This window comes from Vipera berus (assembly GCF_964194415.1).
Source record: "Vipera berus genome assembly, chromosome: 3".
NCBI lineage: Eukaryota > Metazoa > Chordata > Lepidosauria > Squamata > Viperidae > Vipera > Vipera berus.
Genome location: NC_138204.1, coordinates 38198695 through 38218225, shown reverse-complemented (window position 1 = coordinate 38218225; position 19531 = coordinate 38198695). Strand labels below are relative to the sequence as shown.

The window sequence follows — 19531 nt, the reverse complement described above, 5'->3', positions numbered from 1 at the left end:
TTATATAGTATCTTTCTGGACTGGCTTAGTAGAATTCATGTCATCATCTAAATTCTAAAGGATCTCTTTACTTTTAATTCTTCCTAGTAATAGTTGTTATCCCAGTTCCATTTTTATCTGTATATGTTTTAACAACATTTACAACAAATTTTCATCCTTGGATCTAGAATGAATTAGTCTTTCATCTTGGCAAGCAAGAATGTTGCAAGACGGAGATTACACTATATTATATAAATTAGATTGTCAGAAAAATCTGAAGTAGCAAAAAGTTTTCTTTTCACTTTCTAAGGTTATTGGAAATCTTTTTCTTAGGGAGGGAGGATATATTTTAAATTTCTCTAGTGCTGCTTGTGTTTTTGTACTTATTTATTTATTCACAAAGGCTTTTATATCACTGCAATCATTGCAATTCTAAGTGGTTTAGGAGTAATAAAATAGGAGTACAAAAATAAAATAACTATAAAAGAACAACATAATAAGCAATGATATAAGTGTAATTACAGTGAGGGGAAAAAGTATTTGATCCCCTGCCGATTTTGTACGTTTGTCCACTGACAAAGAAATGATCAGTCTATAATTTTAATGGTAGGTTTATTTTAACAGTGAGAGACAGAATAACAACAAAAAAATCCAGAAAAATGCATTTCAAAAAAGTTACAAACTGATTTGCATTTTAATGAGTGAAATAAGTATTTGATCCCCTATCAATCAGCAAGATTTCTGTCTCCCAGGTTCCTTTTATACAGGTAATAAGCTGAGATTAGGAGCACTCTCTTAAAGGGAGTGCTCCTTATCTCAGCTTGTTACCTGTATAAAAGACACCTGTCCACAGAAACAATCAGTCAGATCCAAACTCTCCACCATGGCCAAGACCAAAGAGCTGTCTAGCATGTCAGGAACAAGATTGCAGACCTACACAAGGCTGGAATGGGCTACAAGATTATTGCCAAGCACTTTGGTGAGAAGGTGACAACAGTTGGTGCAATTATTCACAAATGGAAGAAACACAAAATAACTGTCAGTCTCCCTCGGTCTGGGGCTCCATGCAAGATCTCACCTCGTGGAGTTTCAATGATTGTGAGAACGGTGAGGAATCAGCCCAGAACTACACAGAAGGATCTTGTCAATGATCTCAAGTCACCAAGAAAACAATTGGTAACACTACACTGTGAAAGACTGAAATCCTGCAGCAACCACAAGGTCCCACTGCTCAAGAAAGCACATGTAAAGGCCTGTCTGAAGTTTGCAGTGAACATCTGAATGATTCAGAAGAGAACTGGATGAAAGTGTTGTGGTCAGATGAGACCAAAATTGACTTCTTTGGCATCAGTTCAACTCGTGTTAGGAGGAGGAGGAATGCTGCCTATGACCCCAAAAACACCATGCTTTGTGGGAACATTATGCTTTGGGGGTGTTTTTCTGCTAAGGGGACAAAAGAACTTCAGCGATTCAAAGGGACAATGGATGGGGCCATGTACCGTCAAATCTTGGGTGAGAACCTCCTTCCTTCAGCCAGGGCATTGAAAATGGGTCATGGATGGGTATTCCAGCATGGCAATGACCCAAAACACACAGCCAAGGCAACAAAGGAGTGGCTCAAGAAGAAACACATTAAGGTCCTGGAGTGGCCTAGCCAGTCTCCAGACCTTAATCCCATAGAAAATCTGTGGAGGGAGCTGAAGGTTTGAGCTACCAAACGTTAGCCTTGAAATCTTAATGACTTGGAGAGGATCTGCAAAGAGGAGTGGGACAAAATCCCTCCTGAGATGTGTGCAAACCTGGTGGCCATCTACAAGTATTGTAGGGCATCTTGATTGCCAACAAGGGTTTTGCCATCAAGTACTAAGTCAGGTTTTGGGAAGGAGTCAAATACTTTAGCATGATACTTATTATTAGAATTTTTATTCATCCCTGTTACATTAAGAATTGTCCTTCTCAAAACGCTCTTAGGACTCTTAGAAATACGTATAGTTTTAAAAGCTTCTCAAATATTAACAATGAGGCTGTTGATTTTATTTCTGGTGAAAGGGAATTCCACAGGTAGGCACTCTTGCAGAAAATTCTGTCCTATGAATTTTCTCTTGCAGTGGTTGGGTAAACATTTATTCTTTGTAGACATGGGTTGAGCAGGTAAATTCTATTTGTAGTAAGTGATCTCAAAGATCACTACAAGCCCCAAGTCCTGTAGGATTTTAAAATAGTAATTCCCATTTTGAATTGTCCCTAGAGGCTGACTGGCAAGAAGTATAGCTTCTCTGTACTGGAGTTTATAGGAGAAACAAGCTGCACCTATTAATGCACAGTGTATACACAATCATAAGGGTATAAAGAGTACAGGTAGGGGCTAAGCACACAGCCCTGTGGCGTGCCAGTGCAAAGCTTCAGGGGGGTGGACAAAGCAGAGCCGACCATCACTGTTTGTAACCGATCCCTAAGAAAGTCTTGAATCCAATCGCAGATGGGGGAGAATTTCAAGTCAGTCAGCTTCTCGATGAGAATGCTCGGCAAAATGGTGTTGAAAGCCGAGCTGTAGTCAACAAAAAGCATCCCCACTTCACATCGGAGAGAACTGTGTAGAGAGAGTTTCCTCCTTTAAATTTCTGGGAGTCTACCTCTGTGAAGATCTGGCCTGGAAAGTTAAGACAACTCAGGTGGCTAGAAAGGCCCAACAGAGGCTTCACTTTCTTAGGGTCTTGCGGAAGAACAGGGTAGAACAACAGCTAATGACCCTCTTTTACCGGTCTACTATAGAGAGCGTCCTCTCGTATGGTATTGTGGTTTGGTATGCTGGTCTGACAGCCGCGGATAGGAAAGTATTACAGAGGGTAGTGAGCACAGCACAAGACATTGTGGGCTGTTCCCTGACACCACTGGATGACATCGCCAGGGCTCGTTGCCTTGGAAGAGTGAGGAAGATTCTCAGGGATGACTCACACCCTGGACGGTATCTCTTTACTCTCCTACCATCCAGTAGGAGATACAGGAATATAGCCAGCTGTACCAACAGGCTGAAAAATAGCTTTTATCCGTGGGCTGTTAGGCTTTTAAATGGGACATAATCTTATGCAGAATTGACTTGGGAGGCCGGTGTGTGGTGTAGTTGGTTCACATAGTGTGGTGGGATGGAGGGTTTGTTGTCACTGTGTGTTGGGGGGAGAGAGCACGGGGGGGGGGAGGCTCAGCTAATCTCAATGTACACATGTTGTACTTTGACAATAAAGGTTTATTATTATTATTATTACAGTGCTACATTTTGCTCTAGTTGCAGCTTCAGTTACAAAGGCAGTTCCATTTAGACTGCATTGCAATAATCCATATGTGAGGTTGCTACCAGTACCTTCTATTTCAGGATGAGGCGGATCTGGTGTACTAGCTGAAGATGGTATAATGCTTTGAGTTTAATTTTTAAAAGGAACTTCAAAGTTCTTTAAGATGTTGGTGGAGGTCTTTTTTAGTTCTTTAAAGCATCTGTATCTTTTCCTAAGTTTATTTGACAACTGTAAAAACACAACCCTATCTTCCGGTCGAGCTCTGGATGGCGCCTGATCTCCGCTCCTTCCGGCACGATCTTAAAACCCACCTTTTTGAACAAGCTGGCCTGGCCTGATGGGATGGGGTTGGGTTTTATAAATTGGTCTTAACTTTTAATCTGTACTAATTTATTACGGGCATTGCTGTTTAATTACTTTTTAATAATTTTTAATTTTTGTATCTTGTTTTTATTATGTATTGCCCTGTTCACCGCCCTGAGTCCTTCGGGAGAAGGGCGGTATACAAATTAAATTATTAATAATAATAATAATAATAATAATTATTATTATTATTATTATTAATAATAATAATAATAATAATAATAATAATAATAATAATAATAATAGTCAGGCTTCCATTAAAGACATTTCTTGTGTCCAGAGCATTGTTTTCTCTTTTTTCAGTTTGCTTTTAAAGTATTTTTGTGGTTAGATGATTGTTATATTGATGGCAAAATGATATTTTTATTGTACCCTTGTAGCAAAAACAATTACTTAGAGAAGTTGCAGCTGTCCCAGCCCAGCACATGGTGCAAAGCCTCAGCCACCCCAGCACAGTGGCATCAAAGCCCAGCTGTAGCTACCCTTGCCACCCTGAATTTTGTGACCTCTTCACCCCCAATTGAACTTCCCTGTCTTCTTGCTCTTGTTGCTGCTGAGTCGCATCCGGTCTGGCCCTTCACAAGGACTGCACATAACCTCAGGAAGAAAGCCTTGTGCAGTCAGCACTTATCTCATGAAGGGGGCCAAAAGGGCAGAGATGGGGAGATAGGAGAGCGAACGTTTTTGAGGCAGACATTAACACAGCAGGTGAGCTGTCAAGCAATTGAAATTTGCCACAAAGATGTTTCATCAGTTGTAAATTTGAGGACCAGGCATAAATACTTCTGAAATTTTATTCAGAAATGTAAACAATCACTGGAAGCATATTATTTGTAAATTCTGAACAGTTATGCTTCACAATTTCCTTTAAAATTGAACAGCAGAGAGTGGATTCTGGTCTCCCCCATTGGCCAGGAGACCAAGCGCAATAAGATCCTTTTCTTCCCACACAGAGCATGACGGGAAGAAGGAGTCCAACTTGGTTCCTTGCATTGGTCAGGGAAGGAGCGGTTGCTTAAAGCTTGCTTCACCTTTTTCTGTCTGATTAAAGACTTAGCTTCTGTTGGCAATTTCCTTGTATTTAGAAAGTTGGAAGATGCCATATTCTGATTTCTTCCATTATCAGGTAACCAGGTGAACAATTAAGTGCTGTTTAAAGAAGCAAATTGGGAAGGAAAGATCAGCCCATTCTTAATTTTTCAAATGCCAGTTTATGTTTCCTTCTCTTATCTTCCACTCTTTGTATATATTATTTTTCTAATTTGTAAACTTGAGGGCAGGTTTTCTCTCTCTTTCTTTTTAAAAGAGAGAGAAACAAGAATTAGCCAAAATGAGCATAAACTGTAATGAATAAGGGCTGCCAGAGCCATGCTCCAAACTCTTCCCACTACTATCAAATTTCTTATTTCTCATAATATTGTTTTTTTAATGAATACATATTTATGTTATTATATTAAAATTTCTTAGTTGGAAAAGTTCTGTGATCTTACATTCCATTCTCAGCTATTTTCTACCTTGTTAAAATTTTGCTGTGATAATAAATGTATTACCTAGGTTTCTAGTTTAAGAGTTTAGAATATTTTTGACATTCCAAAGCTGACTCAATGGCAGATTAAGAGTCCACATAACCATCCTGGAGGGATGACCTAGTCCTAGATCAATACCTTGTTTTGTATCCTTCTGTCAAACTGATGAGAGAATACAATGTCTCTATTGTGTGTTTACTGTGGAACAGTGAAGCAACAACTTTCGCTTGATATGATATATTTGCTAGTAATGCATGATCAGACCACTGTAATAAAATACTTGTGGGGGAAAAAGTGATATTGCTTTTTTTAAAAAAATATAAACTTAGAACATGAGATATCAATAATAATGATTTTAAATCTGAAAGCATACTATATATTCATTTCAAAACATATTAAAAAACTTGGGTCAATTACAGCTTGCAATACTGGTTGGTGTCATATGCATATATATATATATATACATACACACACACACACACACACACACACACACACACACACACACACATCCACAGTGTGACAGCAGCTTGCACACTTACAGTTTTATAGATAAAAAAATCACAAACCATGATTTAAACCACCCAATTGGGAAAAAATCTTTTAAGATTAGGATTTTTTTTTACATTGCTTAATATCAGAATCACACCTTACAAACAGTACTCTCCATGGGTTTGTTTGTTTTTTAAATTCAGCTGTGAAAATAAAATGTTTGATTTTGTAAAGTTTGTATACCTTTGTTATAAAAGCAATTCTGTAAACTATCAGAACTGTTTTCAAAAATAATTACGTGATTGGCTATTTGCTATGAGAATTTAAATAAAATTTTAAAACTGAGACTGATAAATGATGTAGATATACTTCTCCTAAATTATACTTAATGATCAGAACTATTACAAGCTGTACAAATCAACCAGAAGTATAGGATTAAAGTTTACATAGTAGAATAATTTTAAGAATTTTATCTAAGCAAAGTTTTCATAGACTGACATTTATTAATAGATGAATACCATGGTTAAAATATAACCTATAATGAAAATGACACACAAATGTCTTTGTCACATTGAGATTTTGAAATTCTTATTCACCATAGACTGTTGGAGAGTACCAGTGTAAAAATATCTCATAATGGATTTTTTTGTCTTTTGAAACTTCATGGATAAAAGTTATTTAATACAGAGTATGCCTAGAGTACCTGAAATAGTGAACACTCCTTCATTTTCAACAAACCTTTTACAATCTGATTTTATTCAGAGTGTTATAGCTTCACTCACTATTTGTTGTTGTTAGCTGCGAAGTCGTGTCCGACCCATCGCAACCCTATGGACAACGTTCCTCCAGGCCTTCCTGTCCTCTACCATCTGCTGGAGTCCATTTAAGTTCATGCCTACTGCTTCAGTGACTCCATCCAGCCACCTCATTCTCTGTTGTCCCCTTCTTCTCTTGCCCTCAATCTTTCCCAGCATTAGGCTCTTCTCCAGTGAGTCCTTCCTTCTCATTAGGTGGCCAAAGTATTTGAGTTTTAGCTTCAGGATCTGGCCTTCCAAAGAGCAGTCAGGGTTGATCTCCTCTAGGACTGACCGGTTTGATCACCTTGCAGTCCAAAGGACTCGCAGGAGTCTTCTCCAGCACCATAGTTCAAAGGCCTCAATTCTTTGGCGCTCAGCCTTTCTTATGGTCTAGCTTTCACTGCCATACATTGCAACTGGGAAGACCATAGCCTTGACTATATGCGCTTTTGTTGACAGGGTGATGTCTCTGCTTTTTAGTGTGCTGTCTAGATTTGCCATGGCTTTCCTCCCAAGGAGCAAGCGTCTTTTAATTTCTTGGCTACAGTCCCCATCTGCAGTGATCTTGGATAGCAGGAAAATAAAATAAAATAAAATCTGTCACTACCTCTATTTCTTCTCCATCTATTTGCCAGGTATTGAGAGGGCCGGATGCCATGATCTTGGTTTTCTTAATGTTTAGTTTCAACCCAACTTTTGCACACTTCTTCTTCACTCGCAACAAGAGGCTCTTTAGTTCTTCTTCACTTTCTGCCATTAGAGTGGTATCATCTGCATATCTTAGGTTGTTGATATTTCTTCCGGCAATCTTAATTCCAACTTTTGATTCATCTAGCCCTGCCTTTCTCATAATGTGCTCTGCATATAAGTTAAATAGGCAGGGTGACAGTATACAGCCTTGCCAGACTCCTTTCCCAATTTTGAACCAATCAGTGGTTCCGTGTCCAGTTCTCACTGTTGCTTCTTGACCCGCATATAGGTTTCTCAAGAGATAAATAAGATGGTCTCGTACTCCCATCTCTTTAAGAAGTTGCCACAGTTTGTTGTGACCCAAACAATCAAATGCTTTAGCGTAGTCAATGAAGCAGAAGTAGATGTTTTTCTCGAACTCCCTAGCTTTCTCCATGATCCAGCATATGTTGGCAATTTGATCTCTAGTTCCTCTGCCTCTTCGAAATTCTGCCTGTACTTCTGGTAGTTCTCGATCCACATACTGCTGGAGTCTAGCTTGTAGGATTTTAAGCATCACTTTACTAGCATGTGAAATGAGTGCAATGGTGCGATAGTTTGAACATTCTTTGGCACTGCCTTTCTTTGGAATTGGAATGTAAACTGATCTTTTCCAATCCTGTGGCCACTGTTGAGTTTTCCAAATTTGCTGGCAAATTGAGTGTAGCACTTTTACTGCATCATCTTTTATGATTTTGAATAGCTCAGCTGGAATACTGTCACCTCCACTAGCTTTGTTGTTGCTCAGCTTTCCTAAGGCCCATTTCACTTCACATTCTAGGATGTCTGGCTCGAGGTCACTGACCACCTCATCATGGTTATCAGGGACGTTAAACTCGTTCTTGTATAGTGCCTCTGTGTAATTTTGCCACCTCTTCTTAATCTCTTCTGCCATTTTGGTCCTTCATCATACCCATTTTTGCATGAAATGTTCCCTTCATCTCTCCAATTTTCTTGAAGAGATCTCTGGTCCTCCCTATTCTATTGTTTTCTTCTATTTCTTTGCACTGTTCACTTAAGAAGGCATTCTTATCTCTTCTAGCTATTCTTTGGAATTCTGCATTCAATTGGGTGTATCTTTTTTTTCTCCCTTGCCTTTCACTTCCCTCCTGTCCTCAACTATTTGCAAAGTTTCCTCAGACAGCCATTTTGCTTTCTTGCATTTCTTTTTCTTTGGGATGGTTTTAGTTGCTACTTCTTGTACAATGTTGCAAACTTCCGTCCATAGTTCTTCAGGCACTCTGTCTATTATATCTAATTCCTTAAATCTATTTGTCACCTCTACTGTATATTCGTCAGGGATATGATTTAGTTCATACCTGAGTAGCCTAGTGCTTTTCCCTACTTTCTTCAGTTTAAGCCTAAATTTTGCAACGAGAAGCTCCTGGTCTTGTTTTTACTGACTGTATAGAGCTTCTCCATCTTTGGCTGCAGAGCAAATAGTCAATCTGATTTCTGTGTTGACCATCTGGTGATGTCCATGTGTAGAGCCATCTCTTGGGTTGTTGGAAAAGAGTGTTTGCTATGACCATCGTATTCTCTTGACAAAATTCTATCAGCCTGTGCCCTGCTTCATTTTGTACTCCAAGGCCAAACTTGCCTGTTATTCCGGTTATCTGTTGGCTTCCTACTTTAGCATTCCAATCCCCCATGATGATAAGGACATCATTTTTTGATGTTAGTTCTATAAGGTGCTGTAGAGCTTCATAGAACCGGTCAATTTCATCCTCTTCAGCACCGGTGGTTGGGGCATATACTTGGACTACTGTGATATTGAATGGTTTGCCTTGGATTCAAACTGAGATCATTCTGTCATTTTGGGGATTGTATCCCAGTATTGCTTTCCCTACTCTTTTATTGACTATGAAGACTACTAAATTTTTTCTGAGGGATTCTTGCCCGCAGTAGTATACCTGATGGTTATCTGAATTAAATTCACCCATTCCTGTCCATCTTAGCTTGCTGATTCCTAAAATGTCGATGTTCAGTCTTGTCATCTCTTGTTTGACCACGTCCAGCTTGCCTTGATTCATGGATCTTACATTCCAGGTTCCTATGGAGAAAAAATCTTTTCAGCATCGGACTTTCCTTTCACCACCAGATACATCCACAGCTGAGCGTCCTTTCGGCTTTGGCCCAGTCGCTTCATTCTTTCTGGCGCTACTAGTACTAGTCCTCTGCTCTTCCCCAGTAGCATATTGGACACCTTCCGACCTGAGGGGCTTATCTTCCAGTGTCATATCTTTTTTCCTTTTGAAAAAAGGAAAACCATGGGGTTTTCATGGCAAAGATACTGGAGTGGGTTGCCATTTCCTTCTCCAGTGGATCACGTTTTGTCAGAACTCTCTGCTATGACCTGTCCATCTTGGGTGGCCCTGCATGGCATAGCTCATAGCTTCATTGAATTATGCAAGCCCCTTCGCCATGACAAGGCAGTAATCCATGAAGGGGAGAATAAATTATACTAAAACTGAAATTAGGTTACTCCAAATTACCTTAAATTTCTTATCCCTCTTTACCCACTGCATGAAGTGATGGTGGAAGAGAATAATCATAAAAATATTGTTAGCATGGGACTACCTCAAGGTCAAAGAGTAGTGAAACTCATTAAACTAATTGGACAGATTATAAGATGGAAGCTTCAAGTACAAATTATTTATAAACCTCATCTATATATTTTTCTGTTCACTTTTATTTTGTACTTTAGATATCTCTACATGCTGCCGAATAAACATTTTGAAGATTTTGTGTGAATATCTTATCTATCATGTAGCAGATTATAGTATTTCATAGTAGTACCTTTTTTATTACAGGCAAAGTCATCAACAAAGATTTACGTCACTACCTAAGCCTACAGTTTCAGAAAGGTTCAGTTGATCACAAACTGCAACAGGTTATCAGAGATAATCTTTACTTGAGAACTATTCCATGTAAGTAACATATTAACATATTCCTTTGGATTAAACAAACTTTGAAAGGATATCTTAAGTAATATGTGCTTTAAATGTATGATATAGGCTAGCAAAACCTGAATTCTGGAGTTATAAATAATGACACTGGGAATTGCATTTTTATTCCCATGTGTTTATTGGCAACTTAATATATTACAAATATGCATGTGTATACAAACTGGTGTGTAAAATGATGTGCCTTGGGCCAACAGCATATTAAGGCTCTTTAAGACAATAAGATTAGCTATAATGGATCCACAGCAACATCTACTAATTCAAAGAAGTTGCTTACCCACAATTGTGATTCTTTAAGTAGTAAAATTGGTTCTGTTATGTATCAAATTCACACATTGTGTTGTCAAGCTTTTGAGTGAAAAATGCTAACATTGCACATGCCAAAGGATATTTATTCCACATCAGAGAGATAGAATAAAAGGGGAAAGATACCAGATTGCATGAGAATGAAGTGTCATGTGATAATCACTTGACTAACAAGTATGCTGAGGGAAGAGATAAATGCATAGCAAAGAAAAACAATAAATTGAAGATTTATTTGTATTAGAAACAGGAAAAACAACTTTAATAAAACAAATTTTTTCCTGAAAAATGGAGGGAAATTTATTCTTTTCTGTTTCTCCAATATTCTAAACCTTCAGTTATTTCAAATGCATATTTTCCAGGCAACACATTTGATGCTATACATACTCAAATCAAAAATCACACTCGAAACTGAAACTTTTTGTTGGATCTTTTATGTACATTTGTATTGTAATGACCTCTTAACTTGACATCAGCACTTTTGCACTTCTCATAGTTTACATATAAGACACAACATAGACATATTAAACATCAGGGAAAGACACAGATGAAGCCTCCCCTCATCTCATTAAGGTACTCAATAATACCAAAGATCTGACAGGATTCAGAAGAATCTATCTGTCGCCCAAAGAAACAGATGTGAGATGCTCGATATTGGGCTACTTGCATTCCAAGAGTGGGGAACTAAAAACTTACACCGAGGCGTCTTCTCCCCATCCATACTCATAGTCATTCTGGATTCCCAGAATGCTCCCTGCCAACTAAAAGGCAATAAGGTATGCTTCCATTTTTCATAGGAGAAGAATATTCTGGGATGACCATTTGTCGTTTTTTTGCCACCACAGTCGTCTGAGGTAGAGAGGGAGATGATCTTAACAATTATGATTTTCATTATGAAGTACCTGGTGCTTGCCACAAAAGCCAAATTCCAGCTTTTATGTTTCTGACCATCCCACTTCTAAAACCAATTCATAATGGAATATTTTAGGGGTACGTTTGAACTCGAGGCCAGTACACATTACACAGAAGCTCAAATTGGTTTATTGCCAGTTCTGGAGGAAATTAATGACAGCAGGTTTGGTAACCAAACTGACAATTAACAAGGTATTAAAATGGTGAATAACGTCTGCCATTCAGAATTATCATTAAAGGAATCAGCAGTGAATAAATATGCTGCAGACTGGTGCTTTGAGGAGTAGCAATGAAGTCTTGAAAAATGTAATTCTGATGTAATGTTTTTTATCTACAAAGATCAAAGATCAGAATTGTTAAGGCAGTTGTTTTTCCTATAGAAATTTAGAATTTGAAGAAGCAGATTAGAAAGAGCATAGAAGCTTTTGAAGTTTGGCATTGAAAACGTCTGAAAAGACAGACAAACAGGAAACAGACAGGCAGACAGACAGGAAAATGAACAAATCATAAAACAATCCAAAGTTCTTACTCAGAATACAAATGACCAGATTGAGATTATCATATTATGTAAAGTTCTCACTGTTTAGCAAAGTCTATGAGGAAGTTGAGAAAGTTGGAAAGAAAGGAAAACAAGCAGCAAGGTGGATGGACTACATTACAGTTGTGATGGGTACACAACCGGAAGACCTAAGGGGTTAGTTTGGAAACAAATACTCCTGGAGAAATTCTATCTATAAGGTCACTAAGAATTGATAGCAACTTGATGGCATATAATTAGTCTAATCAAAGAGGTACAGGTTGTCCTGAACCTAGTCCTAGGGCCATTTGTTTAACAACCATTCTAAATTACAACAGCATTGAAAAAAGTGAGTTCTAACCAATCCTCACAATTACCAACACTAAGCATCCCCTTGATCACATGATTAAATTCATGGACTTGGCAACCAGCATTTATTCAAGATGGTTGCAGCATCTCAGGGTCATATGATTGCCATTTGGGACCTTCTCGGGGCTTCTGACAAGCAAAGTAAATAGGGGGAGCTGGATTCACTTAATGACCATGTAATTTGCTTAGCAACCGTGGCAAAAATTGAGGGTGACTTAATGACCACATTGCTTAGTGACAGAAGTTCAGGTCTCAAATGAGATTGTAAATCGAGGATCACCTGTAATTCTTATATTGCCTCCGCAATAAAAAGAGGGCCTCTATTTCAACTGCAGCTTATTTTATAATATGGTATCCCTTTCTGGATAATAACAGATTTTACAGTTCAACTTATGCACCTTGTAGAAAATGTTCCTTTGAGGACCAAAAGCTTTATATTTCACAATGAGAACTCCAAATGGACTCACAAAGCATATTGTAGTATTCCAATCTTGAAGTTAGCAGTACATATATCACTGAATCAGAACTCTCTCCCTCATGAAGAAGGCAATTGATCTATCAGTTGAGGCTGATAAAAGACCCATGTCACTATTGTTATGTACTTAACCAGTTTTATATCAAGAAGAATACACCAGACTGCAAGCCTGTTCGTTAAGTGTTAGTCCAGGCTCAAAAATTCTATTTTGATAAATTTAGATTCAGCTTGTTTTCCTATATCCAATCTTCTAGCATTTGGAGGCACATGGAGGCTCTAGAGCAGGGGTGTCAAACTGCCAGCCTGCAGGCCGGATGCATCATGCCGAAACCGCGCCCATCCCATTGCCGGCAATGTAAAAAAAGTCACAGTACATCCCGGCATGTCACATGACATTATGAGTTTGACACCCCTGCTCTAGAGACATCCAACCCTGAGTTTGCAGGAAATATGGTATAATCATGATTGTCAAGGATTAACTATATTAATCCTTGTGAGCCATCCAGAGTCATTGACAAGTGGGTAGTTCTAGAATTTTAACAAATACATAAATTACATATTTGATTTTAATTTGGTTTAACGTTCCTGTTTCATATTTTTTGCTCTAGTTTCATATAATGAAGTACTTGTGGTTGAATCTGTTTTTATTATTACATAGTAGAGCGGCAGAATCTAGGTCAGTTTTGTATAACAATTTGCAAACTGATACAGTTAGAAAATTTTACAAGAATTTATCCACATTCTGCCTTTTTATTCCAGGCACCACAAGAGCTCCCAGAGATGGGGAAGTCCCTGGAGTGGATTATAATTTTATACCTGTTGATCAGTTCAAGGCATTGGAAGAAAGTGGAGCTTTGCTAGAAAGTGGAACATATGATGGTACATATAAAACTTATCATTTGATCAGCTATTTCTAGATTACCATTTTTATGAGATATAATTATAAGTAGTTTTTCTATTACCAATCATTTGTTCAGTGACTATTTGAAATTGCGACAGCATTGAACAAAAGTAGTATATATTACCAGTTGTCACACCACCCCTGCAGTCACATGATTGTGATTCAGATGCATGGCCACCATCTCACATTTACAATGGTTGTGCCCCATGGTCATGTGATTGCAATTTCCAATGTTCCCTGCTGCTTTCCACAAGCAAAATCAATAAAGGAGCTGGCAGGACATTGGAAGTTATGGTCATGTGAGGTCCCTTCTTAATGACCTCCATGGTCCTCACTTGACTTCAGTAAGGATCATGGATTCATATATCGAAGCTGTCCAGAGAAATAGTTTACGATAAACCAGAATCTTAATCTATATTGCACTTGACTTAGTACTCTATCTGTTGTGTCTTATCATTATAGTGACCTACCAAACTATTAAGGATTAATTGAGAACACTCTAGAATAATTTTAGCACTCAAAAAAGAAAGTGCTGCATCACTTGTTTATACTTAGGATGATTAAGAGATATGATATCAAATATCTGTCTCTGTGTGTATGTGTGTGTCTGATGCATAGCTTTAAAGATGACCATTGTTATTGCATAGAAAGGTGTTTTTATGCAAGTGGTGATGTTTTTCAAGCAGAGACTATTTTAAATGTTTTGCCATCAATTGGTGGCAGCTGTTACAGATGCTGAGCTTGTCAGCTGGGGAGTTGACTTTTATTACTATATCTGGATACCATATTAACAGTTTATAAAAGCATTTGATATGGAGTTATTTTACAAGGGCAAAATAGTTACAGTATCAAAATATTAAAATAGCTGGAGCCTTGGCAGTTTCTTTTATGCTATATAGAATTTCTTTATTAAGATTGCATTGATTAATTTAAGAAGTAATAAAGCCAATTGTTTAATTTTTCAAAGGCACTTATTTTATTAAAAATATCTGTCAGGTGCAGCAACATATATTTTTAGCTTTCTGAGGTGCAATTCAGTATTGAACTGAACAAGCCTTCATACAAAAGAATAAAAATAATGCTCTAACCACACATTTTAATACTTCCTTGGTGTGAATTGTTGTTTCCTGTTTCATTCATTAAAAATGAGTTTGTTCTTGGCTGCAGCTGCCAAAAAAATCTACAATTTCTTCTGATTAATTATGATATACTATATAGATTGAAATAAAATTGGTTTTCTTTAGTTTTTAGAAGTTTCATTTGGAACTGGTGAATATAAAATAAAATAATATTTCCTTTTTTAAACAGAAGATTCAGGTAGGACAGCCATTTGGAAATATTCTTCAACAATATTAGAGAGTTAGAGTTGAATTTGAAAATTACAGTATTTCAGTGTATATGCTGTATTCCTGCAAAGGAGATAGATGAATTAATTGTATATGTTTTATTGAAAAATCTATAGCGTTGGATAGCCAATATATAGAAATGGATGTTTATATTTTTTTAAATTCTTTTTATTTGAATTACACATGTACCTAGAATGAGAAGCCAACATGGGTTTGTCAAAAACAGATCATGCCAAATAAACCTTATTTCATTATTTGACAAACTGACTAAATTAGTAGACCAGAGAAATACTGTGGACAAAATATACTTTGATTTCAGTAAGGCATCTGACAAAGTGGACTACTGCGTAATTCTTGGTAAACTAGAAAAATGTGAGATAGATAGCATCACCACCAGATAGATTTGTAACTGGCTGACAAGCCACACTTAATGTGTAGTCCTTAATCGAACTACATCTACATGGAGGGAAGTAAGCAGAGGGGTACCTTAAGATTCTGTTTTAGGCCTAGTACTCTTCAGTATCTTCATAAATGATTTAGATAAGGGAATAGAAGGGAAATTCATCAGATTTGCAGACAACATCAAGCTGGCAGAAATAGCCAAAACCACAGAAGATAGACTTGGACACTGGGCCCCATCTAACAAAATGAAATTCAATGTAGAGAAAAGTAAGATTTTATGCAGGCAAGAAAAACAAATATACAGGTACAGATTAAGTGAAACTTGTTTAATAGCAATAACTGAGAAAGGGATCTCGGAGTCCTAGTAGATAATCACTTAAATATGAGCCAGCAGTGTGTTGCAAAAAAAAAAAGCCAATGCAGTCCTAAACTGCATTAATAGTGGGATAGAATCAAGATCACATGAAATATTAGTACCGCTTTATAAGACTTTGGTAAGACCACATTTGGAGTACTGCATCCGGTTTTGGTCATCACAATATAAAAAATGTTCAGACTGTGGAAAGAGTGCAGAAAAGAGCAACAAAGATTATTAGGGAGCTGGAGGCTAAAATATATGAAGAACGGTTGCAGGAATTGGATATGTTTGAAAAGAATGACAACAGGCAACATGATAGCAGTGTTCTAATATTTGAACACTACCACAAAGAAGAGGGGGTCAACTTATTTTCCGAAGTACAAGAAGGCAAGACAAGAAGCAATGGATGGAAACTAATTAAGAAGAGAAGCAACCTAGAAATAAGAATAAATTTCCTGACAGAGAACAATAAACCAGTGGAACAGAAGTTGTGGGTGCTTCATCATTGGAGGTTTTTAAAATAAACTGGACAGCCACTTGTCTAAAATGGTATAAATAAAGTCCTGCTTGAACAGGGGATTGGACTAGAAGACCTGCAAGGTTCCTTTCAACTCATATTTTTTACTGTTATTTATGAGCAGTTTGTTTGTATAAATATAACTCTGTTGGAATCTTGCATTCGTTCTTGCCTTTTCTTGCTGCTTCAGATTAATGCAATAAAAGTAAATGCTGGAAGTTGGATAAACCAGAAGTTTATCTAGCTATTCTCACTGTCAAGAAAAATCAAAAAGGCATGATCCAGGATTTTGTACTATGATGATTGTAAATAATAATCCAGGATGCTATCATCTAAATTGTGTCACTTTGTGTTTCCTGTAGGAGAATAATAGTGTAGGAGTAGCTGTCATGCAAGGAATGATTGGATAAGTGACTTTGAACAAAGAATCAAAGATAACTCTTAAAAAGATACCGGGATACTTGACATCCAGATAAAATAGTTTAAAATCTGCAGACTGTTTTTCATTTTCAAATTATTGAATCTAAGTAGTGATATCAATACAGTAGGTGTTGAGAACCAGGGAGGCAACATTGAAGCAAATATTCAGAAACTATTATGTAAGCAAAGAAGACAGAAATATTCCTTAAGCCTTAAGAAGGGAGATAGTCCTTGACTTATGACCATAGTGGAGTCTGCCCATTACAGTCATAAGTCGTGATGGTTATTAAGCAGAGTACCCATATTAACACCTTGCTTAATTACCACAATCCCAGCTTTTCCTGTTGCAGTTGTTAAACATACCTCAGGGAACAACTCACATGGCCTCTGTGTAGGAAGATTGCACAGCAGATTGGCTGTTTTCCTGAAGGAAATCTATGGAAAAGATAAGTGAACTGAGCCATGAGTGGGAGTTGATGGGAAGAATGTGGGACCCAGGCATGGTGGGATGCAGGTCCATGACTTACAGTGACCTAATGGGGTGGGATGGGGGGAACATCAAGTGGGGAGGCTTCCTGCAGAAGCCCTACAATTGGTCATAAGGATGGGCAGCAGTGCCCAGATTTTGTTCATGTTACTGCACGGCGCCAGAACTTCAGGCAGGGTGGTAAATCCTTTCATTCAGTGCTGTTGTAATTTCAAACAGTTGCTCAACAAATCATCATAAGTAAAGAAGAGACTCTTTCCTGACTCACTGGAAAGTGGGAGGTGAGGAAAAGTTATCATCTGTTAGTATCTGTTATTAAAGCTATGTCAATAAAATATAATTCTAGTCTTATTGTGGAATCTGTCTCTTGATGTAGTGTACTTTGGATTGACAAAAAGAAACTGCAACAATGTCAAAGTAATGGGACTTGTATTACCTTGTTACCATAAAATACTCCACAAATATTTATTTCTGGCATTGTTTGCCTTTGTGCAGATGACCATGAACCTAAATTCTTTGTTAGACTTATTTATTCACTTATTCTATTTTTGTTACATACGTGAGATGCGTGGCTGTATAAATATGAGGAATAAAAAAGCATTGTTTTACAAATTTATATGGCTGCTTATCTTAAATGCATTACTTTGGAATGTTAATAATTAAAAAGAAAACAATTTCATTTTCAGACTATTAATGTCTAAACATAATAACTTATGAAGCCCTGATTACATGCAGATAAATTACAGTAGTAATATGTAAATCAGCTGATCCTTAGAATAATCCATTCAGGGAAGTTAAGTAAAGTTAATGAGAATGGATTATTGCAAAAATCCTGACAACCATCCTTCCTTCCCTCCCTCCCTCCCTCTTCCTTCCTTCCTTCCTTCCTTCCTTCCTTCCTTCCTTCCTTCCTTCCTTCCTTCCTTCCTTCCTTCCTTCTTTCTTTCTTTCTTTCTTAATTTTTTCTTTTACATGCATACATTTAAGGTAATTTCTATGGGACTCCTAAACCTCCAGCTGAGCCTAGTCCATTCCAACCTGATCCAGTGGACCAGGTGCTTTTTGATAACGATTTTGACCTGGAATCTCAAAGAAAAAGAACAACATCTGTCAGCAAAATGCAGAAAATGGACACTTCCTTTCCTGAAGAAGAAGAGGAAGAAGAAAAAGTAGCAATTAATGGTAACGGAGGAACAGGTCAGTGTATATATTTACTTATTTTGTAAATAAATATTAAATTGCAGCTTGTAAAAATAGGTTATAAATGTAATAAGTAACTTGTAAACACAGTTCTTATTTTGTTTATAAGAGATTTTCCCTTCTAAATATTTTGAGACTTAATATATTGAGTTTATTAAATGTGAACAGGTGCAGATATACACACACAAATTCAGATATTTTAATAAATATTGTTTTCAGTTTCCTTAGATTAGTGTATTTGAAATTTGTCCAAGGGTAGGAATCCTTTCAGGGCCAAAGACATACTTTGAATTTTGAAAGGGCACTCTTATGAAATGACTACTGCAGATAGTCTTCAGCTTATGACTAGTCACTTAGCAACTGTTCAATGTTATGACACACACACACACCCCACTTAAGATCCAGTTTCAAAATTACGGTCACTACAGTGCCCTCACAGTTATACGTTCTTACAATCGACCAGAGAGATGTTGCAGCGCCCACTCTATTTCCCCACTCATCCCACCCTGCCCTACCAGGTCCTTGCAGCATTGGCTTGCTCTCCACCCAGTCACCCAGGAGAGGCTAAAAACTCCAATTTTTGTGGAGTTTCTCGAGCCTTCTTAATCAACAGAACCCCCACAGGATTGCAGTAATAGCACTTTCCTGCAGTAAAGCATCACATCAACCCTCTCTGCACAAAAAATCCCCCAGAAAGATAAGTTAGATGCTTCTGGGCCCTGGAGCTATCTGAGTAGCTGAGGGTGGCTGAGCAACTGAGTGGGAAGCAGTCTGAGGCTTATAAGCTGCAACAGTCCTGCACTTACTGGTAGCTTCTTTGACTGGCTTTTGGCTGTCCTGTTTGGCAGAGTTGGGGCCTACCGTACAAGTTGCAACAACCCTGAGCATACCAATAGCTTCTACAGCTAACCCTGAGCTCCCCTGGGTGGCCAAATGGCTGGGAAGAAAGCAAACAAAGGCCTGTGGGGACCTGGTGGTGGTGGGGGGAAGCAGGCCCAAGGTCTATGGAAACCGTGAGGGGCAAGAAGCAAAGCATGGGACACCTTGGGTCCAGGTACAAGTCTCCCTACCCCATGGTCCGCTTAACAACCTGGAAAGTCACTTATGTCCTTATGAGGAAGAGCAGAGGTGGTAGTGGTCCTTAAACCAGGTGATCATGTGGGCACCTCACTTAACAATCCT

The 19531-nt window shown here is 37.9% G+C and overlaps 1 protein-coding gene across 3 annotated transcripts in view; it reads left to right on the top strand.

Annotated features, from left to right (window-relative positions):
• Window positions 1-19531, top strand: part of MAGI3 (membrane associated guanylate kinase, WW and PDZ domain containing 3) — a 115567-nt gene that overhangs the window by 35130 nt on the left and 60906 nt on the right. For 2 of the 3 annotated variants that reach the window (XM_081323920.1, XM_081323922.1), the window contains exons 2-4: window positions 9990-10106; window positions 13478-13597; window positions 18137-18346. In XM_081323920.1, the coding sequence (XP_081180046.1) occupies window positions 9990-10106; window positions 13478-13597; window positions 18137-18346 (447 nt within the window). The remainder of the gene's footprint in view (window positions 1-9989; window positions 10107-13477; window positions 13598-18136; window positions 18347-19531) is intronic. The other variant, XM_081323921.1, reaches the window with a different exon arrangement.